The sequence below is a fragment of the Bufo bufo genome, chromosome 2, assembly GCF_905171765.1.
Source record: "Bufo bufo chromosome 2, aBufBuf1.1, whole genome shotgun sequence".
NCBI lineage: Eukaryota > Metazoa > Chordata > Amphibia > Anura > Bufonidae > Bufo > Bufo bufo.
Window position 1 is genome coordinate 39,226,275 of NC_053390.1, and position 18,348 is coordinate 39,244,622.

The 18,348-nt window shown below is 44.3% G+C and overlaps 1 protein-coding gene across 3 annotated transcripts in view; it reads right to left on the reverse strand.

Moving 5' to 3' along the window:
- WDR70 (WD repeat domain 70) overlaps positions 1-18,348 on the reverse strand; it is a 234,086-nt gene that overhangs the window by 22,274 nt on the left and 193,464 nt on the right. For all 3 annotated transcript variants that reach the window (XM_040420963.1, XM_040420961.1, XM_040420960.1), the window contains 3 exons: positions 16,868-16,968; positions 8,214-8,293; positions 4,715-4,831 (listed from right to left, as the gene is read on the reverse strand). In XM_040420963.1, coding sequence (XP_040276897.1) covers positions 4,715-4,831; positions 8,214-8,293; positions 16,868-16,968 — 298 coding nt within the window. The remainder of the gene's footprint in view (positions 1-4,714; positions 4,832-8,213; positions 8,294-16,867; positions 16,969-18,348) is intronic.

Genomic DNA, 18,348 nt, shown 5'->3' on the forward strand with positions numbered 1-18,348 from the left:
AAAGCAAACCGCAGTTTGCAGCGGTTTGTTCTCCGGTATGAGAACGGAACGCATTTTGGAGCGCTCCATTCTGTTCAGTTACGTTTTTTTCCCCATTGACAATGAATGGGGACAAAAAGGAAGCGTTTTTTTTTTCCGGTATTGAGACCCTGTGACGGATCTCAATACCGGAAAATATTAACGCTAGTGTGAAAGTAGCCGTATCTGCTCACAATATACTTCAGCCTACTGCTCTCTCCTCTACTAGTGCTGAGCTAAGCGAGCTTCGGATGCTTCACCCAAAGTTCAAAACTTCGGAATAATACTGAACGGCTTCGAGGTACTAGTCGGAACCGAAACAGAGTTGGGTTTCAAGTTTCAAAGTGGTTGTCGACTTCAAAAATCAACTACCGAAGTTATTCAACTAAGTCTTGTGCGACTTCGCAAATAACTTACTTTGACTCATCGTAGCCCATACATTCTAATACTGTACAGTATTATTCCAAAGTTATGAATGAAGCAACTTCAGATAAAGCATGCCAAGCTTGCTTTGCTCAACACTATCCTCTACCTCTTTGGGCAAATGCAAGTCTGATCCTGAGGTTAGAGAGGCTGTGCGTGCCCAGGAGAACATGAGTTCATGTCCCCATGTGAGTGCTAATAAAAAGAATAGAACAGCTGATGTTGATAAATACCAGAATTTGCTACTTTATCATTTAATAATGTATGCTAAATATTATTATCATCCTTATTACTGTATTTTCCAACCTATAAGACGCCAAAGTGGGAGGAAAATGTCAGTGAGTCTTATGGTACAAATACTAATGAGTGCTTCCTTTACAGTGTACTGTGACATCACTGTGTTTATTATCCCTGTACTGTGACATCACTGTGTGTATTATCCTATACTGTGACATCACTGTGTTTATTATCCCTGTACTGTGACATCACTGTGTTTATTATCCCTGTACTGTGACATCACTGTGTTTATTATCTCTGTACTGTGACATCACTGTGTTTATTATCTCTGTACTGTGACATCACTGTGTGTATTATCCCTGTACTGTGACATCACTGTGTTTATTATCTCTGTACTGTGACATCACTGTGTTTATTATCCTGTACTGTGACATCACTGTGTTTATTATCCCTGTACTGTGACATCACTGTGTTTATTATCCTGTACTGTGACATCACTGTGTTTATTATCCCTGTACTGTGACATCACTGTGTTTATTATCCCTGTACTGTGACATCACTGTGTTTATTATCTCTGTACTGTGACATCACTGTTTTTATTATCCTGTACTGTGACATCACTGTGTTTATTATCCCTGTACTGTGACATCACTGTGTTTATTATCCTGTACTGTGACATCACTGTGTTTATTATCCCTGTGCGGTGACATCACTGTGTTTATTATCCTGTACTGTGACATCACTCTGTTTATTATCCCTGTACTGTGACATCACTGTGTTTATTATCCCTGTACTGTGACATCACTGTGTTTATTATCCCTGTACTGTGACATCACTGTGTTTATTTTCCCTGTACTGTGACATCACTGTGTTTATTATCCCTGTACTGTGACATCACTGTGTTTATTATCCCTGTACGGTGACATCACTGTGTTTATTATCCCTGTACTGTGACATCACTGTGTTTATTATCCCTGTACTGTGACATCACTGTGTTTATTATCCTGTACTGTGACATCACTGTGTTTATTATCCCTGTACTGTGACATCACTGTGTTTATTATCCCTGTACTGTGACATCACTGTGTTTATTATCCTGTACTGTGACATCACTGTGTTTATTATCCCTGTACGGTGACATCACTGTGTTTATTATCCTGTACTGTGACATCACTGTGTTTATTATCCCTGTACTGTGACATCACTGTTTATTATCCCTGTACTGTGACATCACTGTGTTTATTATCCCTGTACTGTGACATCACTGTGTTTATTATCCCTGTACTGTGACATCACTGTGTTTATTATCCCTGTACTGTGACATCACTGTGTTTATTATCCCTGTACTGTGACATCACTGTGTTTATTATCCCTGTACGGTGACATCACTGTGTTTATTATTCCTGTACTGTGACATCACTATGTTTATTATCCCTGTACTGTGACATCACTGTGTTTATTATCCCTGTACTGTGACATCACTGTGTTTATTATCCCTGTACTGTGACATCACTGTGTTTATTATCCCTGTACGGTGACATCACTGTGTTTATTATACCTGTACTGTGACATCACTGTGTTTATTATTCCTGTACTGTGACATCACTGTGTTTATTATCTCTGTACTGTGACATCACTGTGTTTATTATCCCTGTACTGTGACATCACTGTGTTTATTATCCCTGTCCTGTGACATCACTGTGTTTATTATCCCTGTACTGTGACATCACTGTGTTTATTATCCTGTACTGTGACATCACTGTGTTTATTATCCCTGTACTGTGACATCACTGTGTTTATTATCCTGTACTGTGACATCACTGTGTTTATTATCCCTGTACTGTGACATCACTGTGTTTATTATCCCTGTACTGTGACATCACTGTGTTTATTATCCCTGTACTGTGACATCACTGTGTTTATTATCCTGTACTGTGACATCACTGTGTTTATTATCCCTGTACTGTGACATCACTGTGTTTATTATCCCTGTACTGTGACATCACTGTGTTTATTATCCCTGTACTGTGACATCACTGTGTTTATTATCCTGTACTGTGACATCACTGTGTTTATTATCCCTGTACTGTGACATCACTGTGTTTATTATCTCTGTACTGTGACATCACTGTGTTTATTATCCCTGTACTGTGACATCACTGTGTTTATTATGCCTGTACTGTGACATCACTGTGTTTATTATCCCTGTACTGTGACATCACTGTGTTTATTATCCCTGTACTGTGACATCACTGTGTTTATTATCCCTGTACTGTGAGCCATTACTAGGCACCCTGCAAAGCAGACCTTGGGACACTTGCCGCACCAATCCTCTTACTTGTAGCAGTAAACAGAATTATTAAAATTGACAAATCTGGATGATTCATGAATTATTGCTTTAAAGAGTCCATTGTACGAGACTGAATCACGCTGACCTCAGAGCCAGAACAACACTGTACTTTACTCATCAATGATGGGCGTTCTCCTTCATCTTCCTATCATTCATATAGATAAGTAAGAGAAGTTTGAAGACTGCAGAGGTGGTTACTATATTCAGGCAGAGGGTGTGATATAAGCTCTGTGTACAGCGCTGACCACAGCCGGAGGAAAGCATCTCGTGTTGTGTGCGGCCACGTCCGGTTGCATGTAACGGTCACCCCGAGCCCCATACAAAGGACCTTTGTTACAAACCCTGGTAAAGGTCACGTCCACAATACGCCGTGAAGAGTCTCCAGTCTCTGCTCCAGCCTTGCAGTGGATTAACGGGAGGCGGGGGCCGATCAATCTTTACACTTAAGGGGATGTTCCTTTTCAGACAAAACGTTATTCTTGGTATACAGAAAAGTCTTACAATTGTATCCAATACAAATTCTGTATCCGTTCTTCATAGCTTTCAAGATCTCTGCTTGCTGTCATTTAACAGGAACCATTGTTTACTCCCAGGCCCTGGACACGGAGCCTCTGATAGATGTGCTGTAACGAGCCGTGCACCTGTGTGTCCCTCAATGACAGCAAGCAGAGATCTTGGAAAACATGAGGAATTGATACAGAAAGCATATCGGAAAACTGTATAAAACTTATAAAAGAATGACATTTAGTTACTAAAATCAGAATCCACCTTTAATTTAAAGGGGAAGTGTACTTTTTTTTGATCATGTGAACAGGGATGTAATCTACCATAGATGATCTTTTAATACTGATGTCTTTTTGGGTTAGAAAGGCACCGGGGCCTAGGTGTGACTGCTCCTCTTTGGCTAGGGTTTGCACAGTCCATGCCAGGGATGCCCGACCTGCGGCCCTCCAGCTGTTGCAAAACTACAACTCCCAGCATGCTTGGACAGCTTACAGCTGGAAGGCTGCAGGTTGAGCATCCCTGGTCTATGCAAAGATGTGGTTCCTATAGATTGACAACAAGCAGAGATCTTGGAAATGGTGAAGAACTGATACAGAAGTCATATTGGAAAACTGTAGAACTTTTCCTTATACAAAGAATGACATTTAATTACTAAAATCGGAATCCCCCTATAATTTAAAGGGGAAGTGTACTTTTTTTGTTTTGTTATATGATCTACTATGTATGCATTTTTAATACTGATGTGTTTTTTGGGATGGGAAGGCACCAGGGCCTAGGTGTGACTGCTACCTCTGCACCTCTTTAGCTAGGTTTTGCATAGTCCATGCAAAAAGTCAAAGGGGGTAAACCTCTTTTATCACGTGTCTGCCAGGATGATCAGCCGATCAACTCTTCAAGGGAAGCCACGGTCGGCCAGGCAGCACCCCTAGCATTGACCCCGATGTCCATAATATATTAAACTCTGAGACAGTTTTTTTTCTCTTACTGTCTCTATTTGATGTGTGGTGTACACTACGTCTCCTGCGGGACTGCGCCTGCTTTTCTCACCAATTTAAAATTTCTGCAAAAAGTTGCAGGCAACGGCGAATAATTTTGAATGTAACCATTAAAAAAACGACACAAATTATTATTATTATTATAAAAAAATAAAAAATATTTGCAGAGACGACAGTGGACATTTACCTGGCCCGGCGACGGGTGGCTCCGGTTTGTGTGACTTTAACGGGTCCAGACGATCCTTCTCCAGCTGTTTCCTCGTACTCCTCTGTCGAGGTTCCCGGAACATGGGGAGAGCATGCGCTGTGTGGAGAGAGAGAGAGACGAGACTTTGGTCACAACTGTCCTGCCAAATCTATCTGGATTTCCTGCAGAAACAAATATAAAAACCCATCTGCTGGCTATGGAAACAATGTTCCCTGGGAAGGATTTCCCCAGGACGGCCGGCCAAAATACCGCACTATATCAGCGTGTCATTCAGCCGAGGAGTCACAGAGCCGCCAGCCACCGGGAGAGAACATAACTAGAATATTTCCACCTGAAATCTTGATTTTTCGCCTTCTGTTGGTAAAAAATTCCTACGGGCAGGGAAGTTTTTAAGATGGGGGTAGGGGGGCAAACTGGGTCCCATATTCATGGGTGCCCCTGAGGATTGGCATTCCAGAAACAAATAATGCCACCCAGTATTATGTGACAGGGCATGGTGGTATTATTTGGGAATTCAAGCACTGTGGGCACTATATGGTGGTATTATGTAGGCACTATATGGTGGTATTATGTAGGCACTATATGGTGGTATTATGTGGGCACTATATGGTGGTATTATGTGGGCACTATATGGTGGTATTATGTGGGCACTATATGGTGGTATTATGTGGGCACTATATGGTGGTATTATGTGGGCACTATATGGTGGTATTATGTGGGCACTATATGGTGGTATTACGTGGGCACTATATGGTGGTATTATGTGGGCACTATATGGTGGTATTATGTGGGCACTATATGGTGGTATTATGTGGGCACTATATGGTGGTATTATGTGGGCACTATATGGTGGTATTATGTGGGCACTAAATGGTGGTATTATGTGGGCACTATATGGTGGTATTATGTGGGCACTATATGGTGGTATTATGTGGGCACTATATGGTGGTATTATGTGGGCACTATATGGTGGGATTATGTGGGCAGTATATGGCGATATTATATGGACACTATATGGTGGTATTATGTGGGCAGTATATGGCGATATTATATGGACACTATATATTGGGATTATTTGGGCTGAAATTAGGAGAAAAACTGTGTCAAATTGGCAATTGGCGGGGGAAAGGGGGGGGTGTCCGACTTTGCTTGTATTTTTTACAAAAGCTGTTCTCCCTGGGGATTTTATCTTGGCACCCTGTGCTCTATGACAGACACCAAAATCCAAAGTGCCCCAAAGAGGAATATAAATATTGGCAAATTGCCAAGGTTCTCTGTTTACTGGGGTGGGGCCCCTGAGAATGGGGACCCCAGGAATAAACAAAAAATACTATATATAATTTAAATATATATAAAGTATAATTTAGCGGTGATATCTGTGAATGTAACTGGCTCTTTAAGGAAATGTTTTCTGGATACTGCCTATTATTTGGGCACTATATGGCAGTATTATCTTGGCAGTATATGGCAGTATTGTGTGGACTGAAATGATGAGAACTGCATAAAAACTGCATTTTAGGGGCCCTACTTTGCGTGTCGCCCAAGGCCACATCTTGTATCTGCTCAGCCCTGAATACTGGTGCCATAAACACGCGCTCATCTTCTCTGTGCTTCTGCCCGGCTCTCTCTTGGGGGGCATCACTGATTTCAATGAAAGCAGTGTAATGCTTCATTTCTCCTGCGGGGGCACTGCTGGGAAATTGGTCCGTGGCTGCAGTGTTGCCAAACAGGTCAGATCAGATAGCTGAGGGTCTCCGTAGGGGGGACACGCTGCAATCAGCATATTTTTCAATTATTGGAAGAAAAGGAATCCAGAGCAGAGATGAGAAAACTTTCCTGCTAAGAATGGGCCGCTCCCTGACATTTCCTAGAAAGGGCCGGGTGGTCTCCGCTAAGTATTTCGCCCTGATCTACGACTAAGCAGGTTATATCATTTTACCTCTGCCAATTTTCATGTATCGCATCCTGCCGAGTGCCGCCATCTACCTGCCACATTAAATTGCGATAGAGGAAAACAATGGCAGGCGGCGGACGGGGCGGCTTCGGGTTGCACGCTTCTAACCGTACTGTCAGAGATCGAGCTGAGTAAAAAAAATGCAGTAATTCTTTGGGTGCTCTCTGCGGATGTACGCTGCGGCTCGGCAGGAAGTTCCCTGCGTTTCGCCATTATTAAATTTCCACGTAATGGGTTCAGTGCTGCGAGCTACTCCATGTTTCTCCAGTCCAGACCAGGTCGGGGGCGGCAAACGCTCCTGGAGTCTGTTTAGTTTAATGGTGCTCTGACTTCTTGGGTCCCCGGCCACATGGTTTTACTTACATGGAAGAGCAGGAACGAAAACATTTAACGGAGAGAAAGGGCAGATGCGGCTCAGTTTACTATAGAGAGGTGCGCGCTGTGGATCCAACCAGGGCCTGGTCTGGGCAGCCTCCAAATATTCCCTATTAGGTCATGTCTGGCTAGGGGGTCCATTCACAGCTATGAAACACCTGTGCGTGCATACCCTTAAAGACGACCTCTAACCTCTCCAGACAGGTCTGTTTTAGTAACTACTTGCATTATCCAGGTAATAACAATTCTGGAGCAATCATTCTTATGACTTTATGTTGTGTTCGTCCTCTATGACTCCTGCTAGCAGTTATGAATGAATTGCTAGCAGTTTGTCATGAAGGTCCAGCTGGGTGTTACTAGTCGGGGGGGGACGACGACAGTCTGACACTGGCAGCACTGATTGGATAGTATCAGGCTGTGCAGGAACGCGCCCCTAACTGGTAACACATTGGAAAATGCTAGCAATCCAATTATAACTTCTAGCAGGAATAACAAGGGAACGTTACTACTTAAAGGCGTTGTCTCATAGGAGATTTAGGATATCGCTAAGATGTGCCACAAGTGTCAGACAGGTGCGGGTCCCACCTAAGGAAATTAATGCAGTGGTGGCTGCGCTTGCGCAGTGCGCTCTCTATTCATTTCTATGGGATGGTTGCTTGGCTGTTTTCGGAACTCCTGTAGAAATGAATGGAGAGCACTGTGCGCATGCGCGGTACACTGTCCTTCACTTTCAGGGGTCCGTGCAGGTCCCGGACACCCATCTGACTTTGATGGCATATCCTAGAGGCATGCCATCAAAGTCCCAGATGACACGACCACTTTAAGAGTTATAAGAATAGATGCTCCAGAATTTTCATTACAAGTAGTTACTAAAACAGACAAGTCGGGAGAGGGGAGAGGTCCTCTTTAAAGGGGTTGAGAAAACCATGGCTGCTCTCTTCCACAAACAGCGCTACATCTATTCACAGGTTGTGTGCGGTATTGCACCTCAGCCACATCAATGAAGCCTAGATGCAGCACCGGATACGGACATACGTGCCGCTGTTTCGGGTAGAAAGCAGCCATGTTTTGTTCTTTTCCTGTACAACCTGTCTGTACTAGGTCATAGTCATCTACTACAACTGACTACTCCACCTAGCATTTACTCACGTGTGATAATGTAGTCCTGGGTAAGGGTCTCCGCTTGCCGGGCTTTCCTTTTTGTCTTCACCACACATAACTTTGCTCCCCTGAAGGAAAAAGAAATTGACAAGTTATGAGAAGGGGATGTATAGGCTTAAAGAGGACGCCCAGTCACATAAAAAGTCTGTCCGTGAGCTGTAAAATGGCTTTTAGACTCCGCTAACCGATCCCATGCCGGTGCTGCTCCGGTCTGTGCTCTGCTGCACTTCCTGCTCCTGTCTCGACACAGCAGAAAATGGCTGGGAATGCTGCTCAGCCAATCACGGCTGCAGCAATGACCCGCCTCACCCAGGGATTGGCTGAGCAGCATTCCCAGTCATTTCCTGTGTGTCAAGTCAGGAGTGGGAAGTGGAGAGCAGGAGCGACCAACGAGGCATTGGAACAGCAGTGGCTGGGTATGGTGGGTATGGGTGAGTAATGCTTTTTTTAAAATCCTAGTTATTGCCTGTTTCTGATAAAAATGTGCCTTTATCCAAATTTTTTTTTTTTAATGTCACCCTCTCCATGTTGACAACAGTGAGTGGGGCCTAATAACTTTGGCACATCTTACTCCGATGGACTTTAAACTCAGTGGTGTCTAGTCCCTGCCCCTATGTCTGTGCAGAGGATTTGGAGCACTGTGTCAGGAAAACCGATCACTAAAAAGATCAGGAAATGAATCAGCGCAGAATTTCAGTTCCAAAAATGAAATGATAATAAAAGATGGAAACCCACTTTAACCACCTCAGCCCCCAGTGCTTAAACACCCTGAAAGACCAGGCCACTTTTTACACTTCTGACCTACACTACTTTCACCGTTTATTGCTCGGTCATGCAACTTACCACCCAAATGAATTTTACCTCCTTTTCTTCTCACTAATAGAGCTTTCATTTGGTGGTATTTCATTGCTGCTGACATTTTTACTTTTTTTGTTATTAATCGAAATTTAACGATTTTTTTGCAAAAAAATGACATTTTTCACTTTCAGTTGTAAAATTTTGCAAAAAAAACGACATCCATATAGAAATTTTGCTCTAAATTTATAGTTCTACATGTCTTTGATAAAAAAAAAATGTTTGGGTAAAAAAAAAAATGGTTTGGGTAAAAGTTATAGCGTTTACAAACTATGGTACAAAAATGTGAATTTCCGCTTTTTGAAGCAGCTCTGACTTTCTGAGCACCTGTCATGTTTCCTGAGGTTCTACAATGCCCAGACAGTACAAACACCCCACAAATGACCCCATTTCTGAAAGTACACACCCTAAGGTATTCGCTGATGGGCATAGTGAGTTCATAGAACTTTTTATTTTTTGTCACAAGTTAGCGGAAAATGATGATTTTTTTTTTTTTTTTTTTTTTTCCTTACAAAGTCTCATATTCCACTAACTTGTGACAAAAAATAAAAACTTCTATGAACTCACTATGCCCATCAGCGAATACCTTGGGGTCTCTTCTTTCCAAAATGGGGTCACTTGTGGGGTAGTTATACTGCCCTGGCATTCTAGGGGCCCAAATGTGTGGTAAGGAGTTTGAAATCAAATTCTGTAAAAAATGACCTGTGAAATCCGAAAGGTGCTCTTTGGAATATGGGCCCCTTTGCCCACCTAGGCTGCAAAAAAGTGTCACACATCTGGTATCTCCGTACTCAGGAGAAGGTGGGGAATGTGTTTTGGGGTGTCATTTTATATATACCCATGCTGGGTGAGAGAAATATCTTGGCAAAAGACAACTTTTCCCATTTTTTTATACAAAGTTGTCATTTGACCAAGATATTTATCTCACCCAGCATGGGTATATGTAAAAAGACACCCCAAAACACATTCCTCAACTTCTCCTGAGTACGGGGATACCAGATGTGTGACACTTTTTTGCAGCCTAGGTGGGCAAAGGGGCCCATATTCCAAAGAGCACCTTTCGGATTTCACTCCTCATTTTTTCCTGAATTTGATTTCAAACTCCTTACCACACATTTGGGCCCCTAGAATACCAGGGCAGTATAACTACCCCACAAGTGACCCCATTTTGGAAAGAAGACACCCCAAGGTATTCCGTGAGGGGCATGGCGAGTTCCTAGAATTTTTTATTTTTTGTCACAAGTTAGTGGAAAATGATGATTTTATTTTTTTTTTTCATACAAAGTCTCATATTCCACAAACTTGTGACAAAAAATAAAAACTTCCATGAACTCACTATGCCCATCAGCGAATACCTTGGGGTCTCTTCTTTCCAAAATGGGGTCACTTGTGGGGTAGTTATACTGCCCTGGCATTCTAGGGGCCCAAATGTGTGGTAAGTAGGTAAATGACCTGTGAAATCCGAAAGGTGCTCTTTGGAATGTGGGCCCCTTTGCCCACCTAGGCTGCAAAAAAGTGTCACACATCTGGTATCTCTGTATTCAGGAGAAGTTGAGGAATGTGTTTTGGGGTGTCTTTTTACATATACCCATGCTGGGTGAGATAAATATCTTGGTCAAATGCCAACTTTGTATAAAAAAATGGGAAAAGTTGTCTTTTGCCAAGATATTTCTCTCACCCAGCATGGGTATATGTAAAATGACACCCCAAAACACATTCCCCAACTTCTCCCGATTACGGAGATACCAGATGTGTGACACTTTTTTGCAGCCGAGGTGGGCAAAGGGGCCCATATTCAAAAGAGCACCTTTCGGATTTCACAGGTCATTTTTTACAGAATTTGATTTCAAACTCCTTACCACACATTTGGGCCCCTAGAATGCCAGGGCAGTATAACTACCCCACAAGTGACCCCATTTTGGAAAGAAGAGACCCCAAGGTATTCGCTGATGGGCAAAGTGAGTTCATGGAAGTTTTTATTTTTTGTCACAAGTTAGTGGAATATGAGACTTTGTATGAAAAAAAAAATAAAAAAAAAAATAAGCATTTTCCACTAACTTGTGACAAAAAATAAAAAATTCTAGGAACTCGCCATGCCCCTCACGGAATACCTTGGGGTGTCTTCTTTCCAAAATGGGGTCACTTGTGGGGTAGTTATACTGCCCTGGCATTTTCCAGGGGCCCTAATGTGTGGTAAGTAGGTAAATGACCTGTGAAATCCTAAAGGTGCTCTTTGGAATATGGGCCCCTTTGCCCACCTAGGCTGCAAAAAAGTGTCACACATGTGGTATCGCCGTATTCAGGAGAAGTTGGGGAATGTGTTTTGGGGTGTCATTTTACATATACCCATGCTGGGTGAGAGAAATATCTTGGCAAAAGACAACTTTTCCCATTTTTTTATACAAAGTTGGCATTTGACCAAGATATTTCTCTCACCCAGCATGGGTATATGTAAAATGACACCCCAAAACACATTCCCCAACTTCTCCTGAGTACGGCGATACCAGATGTGTGACACTTTTTTGCAGCCTAGATGCGCAAAGGTGCCCAAATTCCTTTTAGGAGGGCATTTTTAGACATTTGGATACCAGACTTCTTCTCACGCTTTGGGGCCCCTAGAATGCCAGGGCAGTATAAATACCCCACATGTGACCCCATTTTGGAAAGAAGACACCCCAAGGTATTCAATGAGGGGCATGGCGAGTTCATAGAAATTTTTTTTTTTTGGCACAAGTTAGCGGAAATTGATATTTTTAATTTTTTTCTCACAAAGTCTCCCGTTCCGCTAACTTGGGACAAAAATTTCAATCTTTCATGGACTCAATATGCCCCTCACGGAATACCTGGGGGTGTCTTCTTTCCGAAATGGGGTCACATGTGGGGTATTTATACTGCCCTGGCATTCTAGGGGCCCTAAAGCGTGAGAAGAAGTCTGGAATATAAATGTCTAAAAAATTTTACGCATTTGGATTCCGTGAGGGGTATGGTGAGTTCATGTGAGATTTTATTTTTTGACACAAGTTAGTGGAATATGAGACTTTGTAAGAAAAAAAAAAATAAAATTCTGCTAACTTGGGCCAAAAAAATATCTGAATGGAGCCTTACAGAGGGGTGATCAATGACAGGGGGGGTGATCAATGACAGGGGGGTGATCAATGACAGGGGGGTGATCAATGACAGGGGGGTGATCAGGGAGTCTATATGGGGTGATAACCACAGTCATTGATCACGCCCGTGTAAGGCTTCATTCAGACGTCCGGATGCGTTTTGCGGATCCGATCCATCTATCAGTGCATCCGTAAAAATCATGCGGACATCTGAATGGAGCTTTACAGGGGGGTAATCAATGACAGGGGGGTGATCAATGACAGGGGGGTGATCAGGGAGTCTATATGGGGTGATCACCACAGTCATTGATCATGCACCTGTAAGGCTTCATTCAGACGTCCGGATGCGTTTTGCGGATCCGATCCATCTATCAGTGCATCCGTAAAAATCATGCGGACATCTGAATGGAGCTTTACAGGGGGGTAATCAATGACAGGGGGGTGATCAATGACAGGGGGGTGATCAGGGAGTCTATATGGGGTGATCACCACAGTCATTGATCATGCCCCTGTAAGGCTTCATTCAGACGTCCGGATGCGTTTTGCGGATCGGATCCATCTATCAGTGCATCCGTAAAAATCATGCGGACATCTGAATGGAGCTTTACAGGGGGGTAATCAATGACAGGGGGGTGATCACCACAGTCATTGATCATGCCCCTGTAAGGCTTCATTCAGACGACCGGATGCGTTTTGCGGATCCGATCCATGTATCAGTGCATCCGTAAAAATCATGCGGACATCTGAATGGAGCTTTACAGGGGGGTGATCAGGGAGTCTATATGGGGTGATCACCACAGTCATTGATCATGCCCCTGTAAGGCTTCATTCAGACGTCCGGATGCGTTTTGCGGATCCGATCCATCTATCAGTGCATCCGTAAAAATCATGCGGACATCTGAATGGAGCTTTACAGGGGGGTAATCAATGACAGGGGGGTAATCAATGACAGGGGGGTGATCAGGGAGTCTATATGGGGTGATCACCACAGTCATTGATCATGCCCCTGTAAGGCTTCATTCAGACGTCCGGATGCGTTTTGCGGATCCGATCCATCTATCAGTGCATCCGTAAAAATCATGCGGACATCTGAATGGAGCTTTACAGGGGGGTAATCAATGACAGGGGGGTGATCACCACAGTCATTGATCATGCCCCTGTAAGGCTTCATTCAGACGACCGGATGCGTTTTGCGGATCCGATCCATGTATCAGTGCATCCGTAAAAATCATGCGGACATCTGAATGGAGCTTTACAGGGGGGTAATCAATGACAGGGGGGTAATCAATGACAGGGGGGTGATCAGGGAGTCTATATGGGGTGATCACCACAGTCATTGATCATGCCCCTGTAAGGCTTCATTCAGACGTCCGGATGCGTTTTGCGGATCCGATCCATCTATCAGTGGATCCGTAAAAATCATGCGGACGTCTGAATGGAGCTTTACAGGGGGTTGATCAATGACAGGGGGGTAATCAATGACAGGGGGGTGATCAGGGAGTCTATATGGGGTGATCAGGGGTGATTAGGGGTGATCAGGGGCTAATAAGGGGTTAATAAGTGACGGGGGGGGGGGGGGGTGTAGTGTAGTGTAGTGGTGCTTGGTGCTACTTTACTGAGCTACCTGTGTCCTCTGGTGGTCGATCCAAACAAAGGGGACCACCAGAGGACCAGGTAGCAGGTATATTAGACGCTGTTATCAAAACAGCGTCTAATATACCTGTTAGGGGTTAAAAAAAACACATCTCCAGCCTGCCAGCGAACGATCGCCGCTGGCAGGCTGGAGATCAACTCTCTTACCTTCCGTTCCTGTGAGCGCGCGCGCCTGTGTGCGCGCGTTCACAGGAAATCTCGCGTCTCGCGAGATGACGCGTATATGCGTGACTGTGCGCAGCGCTGCCACCTCCGGAACGCGATCCTGCGTTAGGCGGTCCGGAGGTGGTTAAAGGGGTTCTCCCATCGTAACATCGATGGCATATCGCTAGGATAAGCCATCAATGTCAGATAGGTGCGGGTCCCATATCTGGTACTTGCTCCGATCTTCAGAACGGGAACCTTGCAGTAAAGGGAGAGCAGACGTGCGTGCACGGCCACCCTACGTTTACGAAAAGAGCTGAGTGCTAGCTCTTCTACTTCCAGCAGTCCTATAACGGTGATTGGAGGAGGAGGCCGCGCATGCGCAGTGCACTCTCCATTATGGCTATTTTTCGGAAACTTCCATAGCAGTGATCGCTGCCCTCGCTTCACTTTGGGGGTCCCGTTCTGGAAATAGGAGTGAGAGGTGGGATCTGTATCCTAGCAAACACTCCTTCAGGGAGACATGCTTGAAAAAGATTTTGAATTCTTAAGGGAACGGACTCTGCACACACACGAGGCTGCGAGCCCGGTCTTATCGAATGTGCGGGATATCTTCTTTATAGCACAGCTGGCTGAGTAGCTCCATTTTTCTGCTTGGAGGCGCAGTAATTGGCGGTTTGAGTAATCTCATCGCTCCTAATGACCGTATTTCTCTGGATGGCAAACCGATCGGCGAACGGTAACATCTTACAGCTTTATGTCTGTGATACAAAGCAATTACCGCGGGATAAGAGGCCTTTTTACTGCGCCATAAAACAGCTGAAGAACCGCAAATAACACAAGGCAGGAGACAGTAATGGCGAAGTAATAGAACAGACGCTCTCGTTAAATTACTGCAGATATTCATTAAATTACGGCAGGTAGCCATGTTCTCCGGGGGAACTGAATATAAAGAGTGAGGGTCCGAGGGAAGGAGGCCGACGCTCCCGGTCCCTGTCAGGTCATCAGCGGAGATGAGAGCGGCATTTACATATAGCAATCACCTCCGCTGTATTGACTGATAGAGCGATCTCTTGTCCTTATTCCTGCGCAGCAGATCGTTGCACAGGAACTCAGATTTTTGCCGATTGCACCTTTAACGCATGCAGATTATCGGGAACAAGCGTTAATACAAACACTCATCCCCAATAATCTGCCAGATCGTCTGTACATGTAAAAAGACCCTAAGGGGCTGTTCACATGGCGTGTACAGTCACAACGAAATCCCACTATCGGCAGCATCCTTTCTGCCCCTCCATTCTTTGCAAAGATCGCTGAGCGGCGGTGTGAATCGGCGGCTGTGCCAAGAACGGACATGTCCCTTCTTGGCACGGCCACAGCATTAAATCGCAAATCTTTAGCGCTGCCTCCCATTGCAAAGAATGGGGGGTAGAAAGGGCGCAACCATCGGTGGGATTTCGGCACTGCCCCTAAAAGTCCATAACTGAAGGGAAAAGCAGATGTGCAGCTCCACCAGTCATAAAGCAGAACTTGTTGGCCCTTTAAGTATTTTATTTTTTATTTTTAGTCTAGATGACAAGTTTGTGACCTTGGGGCATGACCCTATGTAACCAGTGTTCATCCTCAGTCACTAACTCAATGAGTCACCAAATGACCACTCACTGTCTCTTTAAAAGCCTCTTAAGTGCTAATCATTGCCTTGTATATGAACTCAATGACACACAGGACCCCACAAGCCGAGAAATGAGTGCCTGAAGTGATACCAAATGAAAGCTCTGTTGTGGAAGACAGTCTAGATCTAGACCAGGGATGCCCAACCTGCGGCCCTCCAGCTGTTGTAAAACTACAACTCCCACCATGCCCTGCAGTAGGCTGATAGCTGTAGGCTGTCCGGGCACACTGGGGGCTGTAGTTTTTCAACAGCTGGAGGGCCGCAGGTTGAGCATGCCTGATCTAGACAATGCTCTGTGAGCTAAACAGCCCGGACTCCAGACTGATACATTGTAACAAACTAGCACAGTTGTATCCAGTCTAGACAATGCTCTGTGAGCTAAACAGCCCGGACTCCAGACTGATACATTGTAACAAACTAGCACAGTTGTATCCAGTCTAGACAATGCTCTGTGAGCTAAACAGCCCGGACTCCAGACTGATACATTGTAACAAACTAGCAGAGGGATTTGTGCAGCTGCTGCTGATGGAGTTTAGCTCACAGAGCATTGTCTAGACTGGATACAACTGTACTAGTTTGTTACAATGTATCAGTCTGGAGTCCAGGCTGTTTAGCTCACAGAGCATTGTCTAGACTGGATACAACTGTGCTAGTTTGTTACAATGTATCAGTCTGGAGTCCGGGCTGTTTAGCTCACAGAGCATTGTCTAGACTGGATACAACTGTACTAGTTTGTTACAATGTATCAGTCTGGAGTCCAGGCTGTTTAGCTCACAGAGCATTGTCTAGACTGGATACAACTCTGCTAGTTTGTTACAATGTATCAGTCTGGAGTCCGGGCTGTTTAGCTCACAGAGCATTGTCTACACTGGCTACAATTGTATCCACTTCTCAGCTATGGACCTGCTTACTGCCTCTGAATATAAGTAACAAGTTTTTTTTTCATTCACTGACAGCAACCATTAGTCTTGAAAACAGTGATGAAGTGAAACACTAATAAGACTAGTAGATAGGCTTTACCTCTGTGATTAATTAGAGGGGACATACAGTGCAGCCACCTAGAGATGGCACTAGAGAGACCGTTGTCTTTACTTCTGGAGGAGAGCTCATTTGCATATCCTTTCCCAGGATTCACTGCTCTAAAGTCTCCCTGAGATATGCGATTGCCTATGTCAGAATGATAGTGGCCATAGAAATGAGATGTTTCCTACCTCTGGCTCTGGAATGGGTCATAGTAAACTTTGGCTAAGCCGTTCCCGGTGCCCACCATGATCTGATTCAGCTTGGGGTGCCACAGGCATCGGACAACGCTCTGTAAAAAATAAATAAAAAGTGCATTATAGATGGTTTGTAAATCGATACAGAGATGGTGTAAGGCATGATTGTCATGGACAGCATCCCACTGCGATGAGACCCACATACATAAAGCCATACAATACAGACCATTGACACGAAACCTGTAAAATCTGCAGTAATATCTACAGGGGTCCTATAATTATTAAGTCTCCAGAAAAGACAAAAGCATTATATGGACGCACAGCTGCGCCCAGGCCATCTGACTGATAAACGTGACGCCACCGGCCTACGGAAACCCGCAAGAAGCCAGCGGCGCTTAGAGGAGCACCGGTACCTTGTCCAGGGTGTCGGAGCCCCACCGATCAGATATTGATGTTATACAGTCTCGTAAAACCCCTTTAAATCTGATACAATTCGATACATTTCACTTCCTATTTATGATATATCTCCAGCTCTTTGGGGAAGGGGGTCAGATTTTGGAGCAACAAAGTGAAACTCAAACAGTCATTTCTCCCAAAAGGAGAAGAACAATTGGCACCTGACGTATCCCCGACAAAACAGAGTGAATAGAATGAAAGTAGACAGTTTATGCAGTGCGGTACATCACGTCCGGACATCACGCGCTGCACAGACGCAGGGGAGAGAAGTCCGTGTTCCTGCTGCTCACTCCAATTACTCAGAGATCACCTCCCCCTGGGGGGACATGATGGATGGATCCGCAGGGAAACAGCGCTGTGAAGGATCTTTTTATGTTTTCTATGTCGTCGCTGCATGAAATTGGCCAGAAAATGCATAAAATAACCATGGGCGGCGTAAGGTTCTCGTCATACAGAGGACAGGGATCATCTGCGACCACTGCACCGAATGACCCACTGTGTACAGGGCAAGAAGGGGTTAAAGAACCAGCTCCAGAAAATTATTGGCTCAGAAAAAAAAATATTGCACAAAAAAAATAAAAAATAAAATAAGGGAATATGGCCTTAAAGGTTCAGTCCCATCTCATAACGAGATGCTGTAGTGCTAAAATGATCCGAACTTTGGGGACCCTCCATTGATCCCTTTAGGTGATAGGAGTACCCCTTTAAGAATCCTGCTGACCGCTACTATAAATCCGTCAACCTTTGTGCCGACAGACACACCCCTGTAGAATTCGGATTTCCAAAAGTAACAAAACATTCAATAATCAAATAAAAAGTTATGCATCTGTCTTATCTACTGTGTGTTCCTTACTGGTTCTTTTCAAAATCTCTGCTTGCTGTCACAGAAGGGAAACCTTTAATTGTTTTTCAAGTACAGGCTGATGGATACACAGAAGCAGGACTCGTTACAATCAGAGGTCTCAGACTATGCAAGATATGAGTCCGTCAGATGGCCGGAGCAGATGACATTTTCCATT